Raw genomic sequence first — 12,360 nt, forward strand, 5'->3', positions numbered from 1 at the left:
ATTTACAAGGCCGTAATCACCGGGACCAAATCTGATGCCTAATACTTTAATTTCCTGCTGGGGCTCTGGGAAGGCGTCCGGAAGGGTAAAGCCTTCACCTTCCTCTCCCATCCAGAAAACCTCACTCTTATCCTGATTGATCTTTGAGCCAGATGCCTCAGCATACTGTTCCATCATAGAGACCACCTCCTTCACCTCCTGCCTCAGCATACTGTTCCATCACCGAGACCACCTCCTCTGCCTCCTGCCTCAGCATACTGTTCCATCACCGAGACCACCTCCTCCGCCTCCTGCCTCAGCATACTGTTCCATCACCGAGACCACCTCCTCCACCTCCTGCCTCAGCATACTGTTCCATCACCGAGACCACCTCCTCCGCCTCCTGCCTCAGCATACTGTTCCATCACCGAGACCACCTCCTCCACCTCCTGCCTCAGCATACTGTTCCATCACCGAGACCACCTCCTCCACCTCCTGCCTCAGCGTACTGTTCCATCACCGAGACCACCTCCTCCGCCTCCTGCCTCAGCATACTGTTCCATCACCGAGACCACCTCCTCCGCCTCCTGCCTCAGCATACTGTTCCATCACCGAGACCACCTCCTCCGCCTCCTGCCTCAGCATACTGTTCCATCACCGAGACCACCTCCTCTGCCTCCTGCGTCAGCATACTGTTCCATCACCGAGACCATCTCCTCCACCTCCTGCGTCCCGGAGATGAAAACAGACACGTCATCAGCATAGGCCACGACCCTCAGAGGGGGCTCCCCAGGAATGCCCAAAGGAACTCCACACAATGGTCCGCTCTCTAACCTCCGAATGAAGGGATCGATTACAAACGCATATAGCAGAGGACTCAAAGGACACCCCTGACGCACACCTGAGCCAACCTCAAAGGGTCGTCCAATCCAACCATTCACAAGCATGAAGCTTTCAGCCCCTCTGTATAAGGTCTTTAGCCAATCGATAAAGCCCCCCTCCAGGCCATACTTGCCAAGAAGCAGCCATAGGTACTCATGATTGACTCGATCAAAAGCTTTGGCCTGATCCAATGCCAGCAGGAACTTTCCCCAGCCTGCAGCCCTGCACCGCTCCAGGGCCTCCCGGACAGCTAACACCGCTGAAAAAGTGCTTCTTCCCTGAACCGAACAGTGCTGATGGCGAGAAAGTAAATTGCCCGCAACAGACGATAAACGCCAGAAAATAATTTTTGCCAATATCTTCCTATCAACATTGAGAAGGCTAATGGGCCGCCAATTCTCAATTCTCGAGGAATCCTTACCCTTTGACAGAAGAATCACTGCAGATTGTCGCATGGAGGGAGAGAGCGAACCCTCTCTCAGACAGCCATTAAACACCTCCACCAACAATGGGGCCAGAGTCACCTTAAAGTGCTTATAAAACTCGGCTGTCAATCCGTCTGGCCCAGGCGACTTCTTCATGGCAAGCTGATCAATAGCTTTCACCACCTCATCTGCCGTGATGTCCTCTGTCACCTCACAGGAGAACTGCCATTTCCCAGTCCTGGAGTAGAGTCCAGAAAACCCGACATGCTCGCCCGATCGAGGTCCCTCCTACCCAGGACTCACAGGAGAACTGCCATTTCCCAGTCCTGGAGTAGAGTCCAGAAAACCCGACATGCTTGCCCGATCGAGGTCCCTCCTACCCAGGAGGTCAGCATAATATGACCTGGAGGTTTCCAGGATCCCTGACTTGGACTTTGTCAGGGAACCCGTACTGTCAACCAGGCCTACAACTGACTTAACTGCTCTACCTTGTTTGCAGTTCTGGTAAGGGTCGGGTGAGTGATATTTCCCATAATCCCTTTCCAGAACCAAAGAGGCATGCCTGTCATATTGACACTGCCTGAGGAGGAGTGTAACCTCAGAGATCGCCCCCCGGATCTCCATTATTCGAGACAAGCCGATCGAGCTTCCTCCGCAGACGCTGGTAGGTGACATACTTATCAAGCTGTTTATTCCTTCCTATGGCCTTGAACCCAACGATCCTTCGTTTTGTAAGCTCCCACCACTCGGACTTACTGCTGCAAACGTCCATGATTGATACCTGTGCCTGAAAAAAATCCTCAAAGGATTGACTCACCTTCTCATCGTCCAGGAGTGCCGAATTCAGCTTCCAGGTACCCCTCCCCTTAGGTGGTGTATCGGGGCCACTCAGAGTCACAGACAGAATACAGTGATCGGAAAACTCCACCGCCTGACACACTGGTGCCGAGAAGGCGGAGTTCCCCTTTAAAAAAAACCTATCTATTCTACTCTGACTGGAACCTCGCTGAAAAGTGAATCCCGTGTCGTCTGGGCAGCAATGAATGTGCACATCAACCAGACCTGCCTCTCTAGGCGTCACAGTCCAGCCTGACTCCGGTCCCTCTCCTGTCCTTAGTCCTAGTGACGGTGTTAAAGTCACCACCGAAGACAACTTGCTGGGCTGTACAAAGGAAAGGCTTGATCTTCATGAAGAGGCATTTCCTGTCCCATTTTGTCTGGGGCCCATAGATGTTAATCAGGCGCAGGTCCTGCCCCCCCATGGAGACGTCTAAGACCATGCATCTCCCCATTTCTACCTCAATAATCCGCCGACAGGTTACCATGCCGGAAAAAAGTACCGCAACTCCAGTGTAAGGCTCGGCCGCAAGAGACCAGAAGGAGGGGCCGCGCCTCCACTCCTTCTTCGCCATATGAACATCCCCCAAACTGGACAACCTGGTCTCCTGCAAAAAGAAAATGTCAGCATCAAACCTGCTGAGCAAAAATAAGGCCATGTTACGAGCGCTTACTGATTTTATGCTGGAGACATTAATGGTCGCCACCTTCAAAGGAGTGGGAACCGCCATCAGGATGATCGAGGTACCCGTTTCTTAGCCTGCTTACCCCCCTCCCTACTTGGAGACCCTACACGCTTCATAGTCCTCTGTGTTTCCTCCTCCATGGAAACCAGAGACTCATCCCCTGAAGATCCCTCATCCTCCACCTCAGATAACACATCAAATGTGTTTGACACCTCCACCCTCCCAGGGTCAGGTACAGGCACATCCTTCTTCCGCTTCTTCTTCCCAGACTTCCTTTTTGCCTCCAACCACTCCATATCATCATTTGATAAACCGGACCGCAAAGCCCCCTCCCCTTCCCTTCCACCATCACCAACAACATCATCCACCCCACTCTCTCCACTCACCACAGCAGTCCCCCCAACCTTCACCCCAACACCCCCACCATCATTCACTCCACCCCCCAGCGCCTCACGCGCTCTGACCCTCCGACGCCGGGGAGGGGGGGTCGGTGCAACCATACACATTGGTCCAGTTCCCTCCACAGCCCCCACTACCTCTGAGGAAACTGACACAGGAGGATCAGACACAACATCCACGGACACTGACTCAGGGGGCACAACACACGGAGATGACACATTAGAGGGACCATCAGACACTGGGACCACAGGGACAGAGACATTGGGGACCCCTGGCACAGCCTCCCTCTCCTCTGCCTCCTCCATGTCCAGACGAAAAAACTCTTCCACCAAAGCTGACTGGTTGTGCATGGCCTCAGGGCACCGGTTGTACGAATGGCCAACCTTATCACACAGATTGCACCTGATGATATTACAATCCTTAGCCAGGTGCCCCAGATCCTGACATAGGGAGCACTTCATCTCTGGACATGAGGAGGCGAAGTGACCCCGAGAACCAGATGCCCCAGATCCTGACATAGGGAGCACTTCATCTCTGGACATGAGGAGGCCAAGTGACCCCGAGAACCAGATGCCCCAGATCCTGACATAGGGAGCACTTCATCTCTGGACATGAGGGGGCCAAGTGACCCCGAGAACCAGATGCCCCAGATCCTGACACAGAGAGCACTTCATCTCTGGGCATGAGGAGGCGAAGTGACCCCGAGAACCAGATGCCCCAGATCCTGACATAGGGAGCACTTCATCTCTGGACATGAGGAGGCGAAGTGACCCCGAGAACCGCACTTATTGCAGAGCTTGGGCTGTCCAGGGTAGAACACCACAATCCTGTCCTTCCCAATGAAGGCTGAGGAGGGCAGATGCTGGACCACATTCCCACACACATACAACCTCATCTGCACCGACCACCCACCAGTCCATATCCCTCTCTCATCCACAATCTTCTTCAGGGGTGCAAGTAGCTCCCCAAATCTCCTCAGCCAGACAGCCAAGTCAGCCGAAGGAATGGACTCATTCCGTACTAGAATGGTGACCGTCTTCACTAGAGGTTGGCGTGAGACCACCTTTGGGACGAGTCCCCTCCACTCCGGCAGACCCCCATACACGTGTTCATACTTCTCCCAGAATATATCCAGAGACTCGGGGCGCACAAAGGACAGATCATATTCATAGGATCCTACAGGGCTGATCAAGGCGAAGATGTCATCTGCCCTAAACCCCATCTCCAAAATCCTGTCCACCACCAACATCCTGACCGGGGGAGCACCCCCACCTTCCCATCTGAGCTGCACCAAATTCCTCCTCCTGAAGGACAGGGGTGCAGATGGCAGACCTGCAGCAGACCTCCCCCCAGAGCTGACAACATGATGTGACCCCCTCCTCCCAGCCAGAGCCCCATCATAGGTCTTATTTGCAGCATTAGATGTAGTGGACCTTAAAGCTGCACCCTGCCCATTGGTTGCAGGAACCTCAGAGCCCCCGCTCTGCAAACCACCATTAGAGGCAGCAGCAGTCACTCCATCCACCAACACACAGGCATTCCCCTTTCCAGCATTGCAAGCACTCTTATCATCCATATGTTTCCTTTCACTCGTGGCACTACTGCTCCCAGCAGACCCACTCACACCAGATGCTCCTGTCTCCCCCTCCCCCAACATACTCCTCTTAGGCAAAAGCCTTCCACTCCTGGTCACTCTCCCCTGGGTTTCAGCAACCCCTTTCAGAGTGCTGCTGACAATTTCCCTCCCACCATTTTCTGCTGCATTTGCAGCCATCAGCAGGGATTGTCCAGCAAGTGTGTCAGATCCCTCCTTTACCTTCCCCCCAGCAGAGTCCACAGTCACAGGGTTCCTGGTATCAGAGTCCACAGTCCCAGCAGAGTGCAGTCCTGCAGGCACAGCAGCCATCTTCCCTGCAGAGCTCTGTGCACACACAGGAGGATTTCCCTCCAAAACACTGCAATGCACATGGCTGTCCACACTGGAGTCCAAAATGGCACTTTTAATAAAGCGCAGCTTTTCTGTTTTTTTCTCCTTTACAGGACCAGGTACAGAGTCCTCACCGTCATCTTCATCCTCAGAGTCCTCAGAAAAGCGGAAAGTTCTTCCAATTAGGGAAGACTCCAATTCCTCAATGTACTTTAGCAGCCCTCCGCCATGTTCCTCTACCTCCTGTGCTGTTCCTCCAGCTTGCTGTGGAGGGAGGGGGGCAGAGGCTGACATTTCCTCCAGGGAAGCAGATCCTGAGGTGGATGGGATAGCAGGGGCAGCATCCAGGACCCCCTCCTCGCTCTCCACCCGTACTGCCACCGCCGATGCTGGATCCTTACCGGAGTCTCCCTTCATCTTCCGGAACCTTTCCTCATTCCGGAACTTTTCTCTGAAAGCTCCGCTCTTCTCCTTCAGCGTCTTTACCAGATTCTGCTGCTTCTTAATGGCGACCTCCAGACCCTTCATCTCCGGCTTCATGCTCTGCCTCTTGCTGCTCCATGACGTCCTCCAGACCCTTCATCTCCGGCTTCATGCTCTGCCTCTTGCTGCTCCATGACGTCCTCCAAACCCTTCATCTCCGGCTTCATGCTCTGCCTCTTGCTGCTCCATGACGTCCTCCAAACCCTTCATCTCCGGCTTCATGCTCTGCCTCTTGCTGCTCCATGACGTCCTCCAAACCCTTCATCTTCGGCTTCATGCTCTGCCTCTTGCTGCTCCATGACGTCCTCCAAACCCTTCCTCTCCGGCTTCATGCTCTGCCTCTTGCTGCTCCATGACTTGTCATGGAGAACTTTCTTTTTCTTGTAGTCAGTTTTCAGACTCACCAACTTTTCCTCCTCCTTTGCGATTCTCACCAGATAATCAGCAACCCGCTCTCTAAAGACAGGGAGGGATTCCCCACTTTTAGGGCCACAGCCAAGGTCTTCAGGTGCTGGTAAAGTATGGGAAGGCAAGCTGGGTCCCTCAGGGGGAGCATGGTCTGAGCCTAGCCCAGAAGAGGCCATGTTTCTGGGGCCAGGCGAGCAGGCCTGGCCCCCTAGTGCCTGGAGAGGGAGAGCACCTGCAGCACAACCTCTCTGGTGCAGAGTGTAAGCTCCTCTGTACAGAGACTGATGGGACTGCGGGGGAGGGGACATTAGAGTGTAAGCTCCTCTGTACAGAGACTGATGGGACTGTGGGGGAGGGGACATTAGAGCGTAAGCTCCTCTGGTACAGAGACTGATGGGACTGCGGGGGGAGGGGACATTAGAGTGTAAGCTCCTCTGTACAGAGACTGATGGGACTGTGGGGGGCGGGGACATTAGAGCGTAAGCTCCTCTGGTACAGAGACTGATGGGACTGTGGGGGAGGGGACATTAGAGCGTAAGCTCCTCTGATACGGAGACCGATGGGACTGTGGGGGAGGGGACATTAGAGTGTCAGCTCCTCCTTCGTCTTCCTCAGCGTTCATTCATTCTTGGGCCCTTTTGGTCGCCATCTTTCTATGACATTTGTTGTGTATATAGTGTACAGTATTGGTTGTTCCTCTGATGCTTCATATTTCAGGGACAAGGAGTGAGGCAGGACATCCCGAAGGCTCTGGAGTATCTGGGGAAGGCAGCAGACTTGGTAGGATGATATGACGGGATTCTGGTGAATGGATCCATGATCTCCCCACAATGGCCGCTCACACTTTCAGCATTTGTTTCCCAGTACAGAAAGTTCACATTCAGGGGCCTGGTGTGACATTTGGGGGGCTGGTGTGACATTTGGGGGGCTCGTGTGACATTGTGTGTGCTTTTGTGACATTTGGGGGGCTCGTGTGACATTTGGGGGGCTCGTGTGACATTCAGGGGGGCTTGTGTGACATTTGGGGGGCTCGTGTGACATTCAGGGGGGCTCGTGTGACATTCAGGGGGCTCGTGTGACATTCAGGGGGGCTTGTGTGACATTCGGGGGCTCGTGTGACATTCGGGGGGCTCGTGACATTCGGGGGGCTCGTGTGACATTCGGGGGCTCATGTGACATTGGGGGGCTCGTGTGACATTCGGGGGGCTCGTGTGACATTCAGGGGGGCTCGTGTGACATTCAGGGGGGCTCGTGTGACATTCAGGGGGGCTTGTGTGACATTCTGGGGGCTCGTGTGACATTCCGGGGGCTCGTGTGACATTCAGGGGGGCTCGTGTGACATTCAGGGGGGCTCGTGTGACATTCTGGGGCTCGTGTGACATTCTGGGGGGCTCGTGTGACATTCTAAGGGGCTTGTGTGACATTCTGGGGGGCTTGTGTGACATTCAGGGGGGCTTGTCTGACATTCAGGGGGGCTCGTGTGACATTCTGGGGCTCGTGTGACATTCTGGGGCTCGTGTGACATTCTGGGGGGCTCGTGTGACATTCTGGGGGGCTTGTGTGACATTCTGGGGGGCTTGTGTGACATTCTAAGGGGCTTGTGTGACATTCTGGGGGGCTTGTGTGACATTCAGGGGGGCTTGTGTGACATTCAGGGGGGCTTGTCTGATATTCAGAGGGCTTGTGTGACATTCTGGGGGGCTTGTGTGACATTCAGAGGGCTTGTGTGACATTCTGGGGGGCTTGTGTGACATTCAGAGGGCTTGTGTGACATTCTGGGGGGCTCGTGTGACATTCAGGGGGCTCGTGTGACATTCCGGGGGCTTGTGTGACATTCAGGGGGGCTCGTGTGACTTTCTGGGGGGCTCGTGTGACATTCTGGGGGGCTCATGTGACATTCTGGGGGCTTGTGTGACATTCAGGGGGGCTCGTGTGACATTCTGGGGGCTTGTGTGACATTCTGGGGCTCGTGTGACATTCTGGGGGCTCGTGTGACATTCAAGGGGCTCGTGTGACATTCGGGGGGCTCGTGTGACATTCTGGGGGTCTTGTGTGACATTCTGGGGGTCTTGTGTGACATTCTGGGGGGCTTGTGTGACATTCTTGGGGGCTTGTGTGACATTCGGGGGGCTTGTGTGACATTCTGGGGGGCTTGTGTGACATTCAAGGGGCTCGTGTGACATTCTGGGGGTCTTGTGTGACATTCAGGGGGCTCGTGTGACATTCTGGGGGCTTGTGTGACATTCAGGGGTCACGTGATGACTAGCTATAGGTACAAATGGGAAATCTCCATAAAAATGTTTTCCATTCTGATTCTTTGTACATAGGGTACCCCTGGTTTGACCTGTTTGGTGGCCGGTACTTGGGCCAGTGTGGCTTCCACCTGTTGGGTCCTGTTGGGTCCTGCATGCTCAGATGGGGGAATACTAGATTTGGTGTCACATTGACCAGTGTCTCCTCCCCAGGACTTTGTCCCGGCCCTCAACAGCCTCGGTTGGTACTATGAACAGTATGAAAAGAACTATCAGAAAGCTGCTGAATTCTGGGAAAGAGCCGATGATCTGGGAAATCCTGAGGCTCCGTTCAACCTGGGAATCCTACACTTACATGGCTTGTACCCCGGAAAGCCCAAGAACATGGTGAGTCCAGATTGTCTACTCCATTCTACAACAGATCATGGGTGCGGCCATATGTACAGCAAACCAAATTCACCGGCAGCAGCTCCAGCCTCAGTCTCTGGAATATTCATGAGAAGAAGCTCAGTCTGGATTCTGGGGAATTGAGAAAAGTATTTCTGTTTTTTGATCATTCAATAACTGTTAGGTCCGGCAAACATGCGGGCTGTGATCTCACTTCCAGGAGAACTTCCAGGAGAGCTTCCAGGAGAGCTTCCAGGAGAAGTTCCAGGAGAGCTTCCAGGAGAGCTTCCAGGAGAGCTTCCAGGAGAGCTTCCAGGAGAGATTCCAGGAGAGATTCCAGGAGAGCTTCCAGGAGAGCTTCCAGGAGAGCTTCCAGGAGAGCTTCCAGGAGAACTTCCAGGAGAGCTTCCAGGAGAGCTTCCAGGTCCACATGGAGACTTGGCTCCTCTCAGCCCACGATCCCCATAGGTGGGTGTGGAAGAACCCCAGCCCTCCCTTGAAGAACCCACCTGATACTGAAGGGTGTACCAGCTGGTGCCAGAAATGTGGGATCCATCAGTGTACTGAGTGCAGACTTTGGGGTGTTATTATTTTATTGTTCCTCCATTGAACCCCTTAGTCGGAACCATTACTGCAGATGGTAACAGACGGGACATTGGACGGAACCATTACTGCAGATAATAACAGACGGGACATTGGACGGAACCATTACTACAGATAATAACAGACGGGTCATTGGACGGAACCATTACTGTAGATGGTAACAGACGGGTCATTGGACGGAACCATTACTACAGATAATAACAGACGGGTCATTGGACGGAACCATTACTGCAGATAATAACAGACGGGTCATTGGACGGAACCATTACTACAGATAATAACAGACGGGTCATTGGACGGAACCATTACTACAGATGGTAACAGACGGGTCATTGGACGGAACCATTACTGCAGATGGTAACAGACGGGTCATTGGACGGAACCATTACTACAGATAATAACAGACGGGTCATTGGACGGAACCATTACTACAGATAATAACAGACGGGTCATTGGACGGAACCATTACTACAGATGGTAACAGACGGGTCATTGGACGGAACCATTACTGCAGATGGTAACAGACGGGTCATTGGACGGAACCATTACTACAGATAATAACAGACGGGTCATTGGACGGAACCATTACTACAGATAATAACAGACGGGTCATTGGACGGTACCATTACTACAGATAATAACAGACGGGTCATTGGACGGAACCATTACTACAGATAATAACAGACGGGTCATTGGACGGAACCATTACTACAGATAATAACAGACGGGTCATTGGACGGAACCATTACTACAGATAATAACAGATGGGTCATTGGACGGAACCATTACTGCAGATGGTAACAGACGGGTCATTGGACGGTACCATTACTGTAGATGGTAACAGACGGGTCATTGGACGGTACCATTACTACAGATAATAGCAGACGGGACATTGGACGGAACCATTACTGCAGATAATAACAGACGGGTCATTGGACGGAACCATTACTGCAGATGGTAACAGACGGGTCATTGGACGGTACCATTACTACAGATAATAACAGATGGGTCATTGGACGGAACCATTACTGCAGATGGTAACAGACGGGTCATTGGACGGTACCATTACTACAGATAATAACAGACGGGACATTGGACGGAACCATTACTGCAGATAATAACAGACGGGTCATTGGACGGAACCATTACTGCAGATGGTAACAGACGGGTCATTGGACGGAACCATTACTACAGATAATAACAGACGGGTCATTGGACGGAACCATTACTGCAGATGGTAACAGACGGGTCATTGGACGGTACCATTACTGCAGATGGTAACAGACGGGTCATTGGACGGAACCATTACTGCAGATGGTAACAGACGGGTCATTGGACGGAACCATTACTACAGATAATAACAGACGGGTCATTGGACGGAACCATTACTGCAGATAATAACAGACGGGTCATTGGACGGAACCATTACTGCAGATAATAACAGACGGGTCATTGGACGGTACCATTACTACAGATGGTAACAGACGGGTCATTGGACGGTACCATTACTACAGATAACAGACGGGTCATTGGACGGAACCATTACTACAGATGGTAACAGACGGGTCATTGGACGGTACCATTACTACAGATAACAGACGGGTCATTGGACGGAACCATTACTACAGATAATAACAGACGGGTCATTGGACGGAACCATTACTACAGATAATAACAGACGGGTCATTGGACGGAACCATTACTACAGATAATAACAGACGGGTCATTGGACGGAACCATTACTGCAGATGGTAACAGACGGGTCATTGGACGGTACCATTACTGCAGATAATAACAGACGGGTCATTGGACAGAACCATTACTGCAGATAATAACAGACGGGTCATTGGATGGAACCATTACTGCAGATGGTAACAGACGGGTCATTGGACGGTACCATTACTGCAGATAATAACAGACGGGTCATTGGACGGAACCATTACTACAGATAATAACAGACGGGTCATTGGACGGTACCATTACTGTAGATGGTAACAGACGGGTCATTGGACGGTACCATTACTGCAGATAATAACAGACGGATCATTGGACGGTACAATTACTGTAGATAATAACAGACGGGTCATTGGACGGAACCATTACTGCAGATAATAACAGACGGGTCATTGGACGGTACCATTACTACAGATGGTAACAGACGGGTCATTGGACGGTACCATTACTGCAGATGGTAACAGACGGGTCATTGGACGGAACCATTACTGCAGATAATAACAGACGGGTCATTGGACGGAACCATTACTGCAGATAATAACAGACGGGTCATTGGACGGAACCATTACTACAGATAATAACAGACGGGTCATTGGACGGAACCATTACTGCAGATGGTAACAGACGGGTCATTGGACGGAACCATTACTACAGATAATAACAGACGGGTCATTGGACGGAACCATTACTGCAGATAATAACAGACGGGTCATTGGACGGAACCATTACTACAGATAATAACAGACGGGTCATTGGACGGAACCATTACTACAGATAATAACAGACGGGTCATTGGACGGAACCATTACTACAGATAATAACAGACGGGTCATTGGACGGTACCATTACTACAGATAATAACAGACGGGTCATTGGACGGTACCATTACTACAGATAATAACAGACGGGACATTGGACGGAACCATTACTGCAGATAATAACAGACGGGTCATTGGACGGAACCATTACTACAGATAATAACAGACGGGTCATTGGACGGTACCATTACTGCAGATAATAACAGACGGGTCATTGGACGGTACCATTACTACAGATAATAACAGACGGGACATTGGACGATACCATTACTACAGATAATAACAGACGGGACATTGGACGATACCATTACTGCAGATAGTAACAGACGGGTCATTGGACGGAACCATTACTGCAGATAATAACAGACGGGTCATTGGACGGTACCATTACTGTAGATAATAACAGACGGGTCATTGGACGGAACCATTACTGTAGATGGTAACAGACGGGTCATTGGACGGAACCATTACTACAGATAATAACAGACGGGTCATTGGACGGAACCATTACTACTAGAGATGAGCGAAGTATTCAAAAAT

The 12,360-nt window shown here is 51.8% G+C and overlaps 1 protein-coding gene across 1 annotated transcript in view; it reads left to right on the plus strand.

Moving 5' to 3' along the window:
* The window catches only part of LOC149427584 (protein sel-1 homolog 3-like), a 154,023-nt gene that overhangs the window by 78,933 nt on the left and 62,730 nt on the right, over positions 1 to 12,360 (plus strand). The window contains exons 14-15 of the mRNA XM_089667878.1: positions 6,744 to 6,806; positions 8,492 to 8,665. Coding sequence (XP_089524004.1) covers positions 6,744 to 6,806; positions 8,492 to 8,665 — 237 coding nt within the window. The remainder of the gene's footprint in view (positions 1 to 6,743; positions 6,807 to 8,491; positions 8,666 to 12,360) is intronic.

The sequence above is a fragment of the Staurois parvus genome, unplaced genomic scaffold (assembly GCF_062004578.1).
Source record: "Staurois parvus isolate SC_StPar_1 unplaced genomic scaffold, SC_StPar_1.0 ptg003642l, whole genome shotgun sequence".
NCBI lineage: Eukaryota > Metazoa > Chordata > Amphibia > Anura > Ranidae > Staurois > Staurois parvus.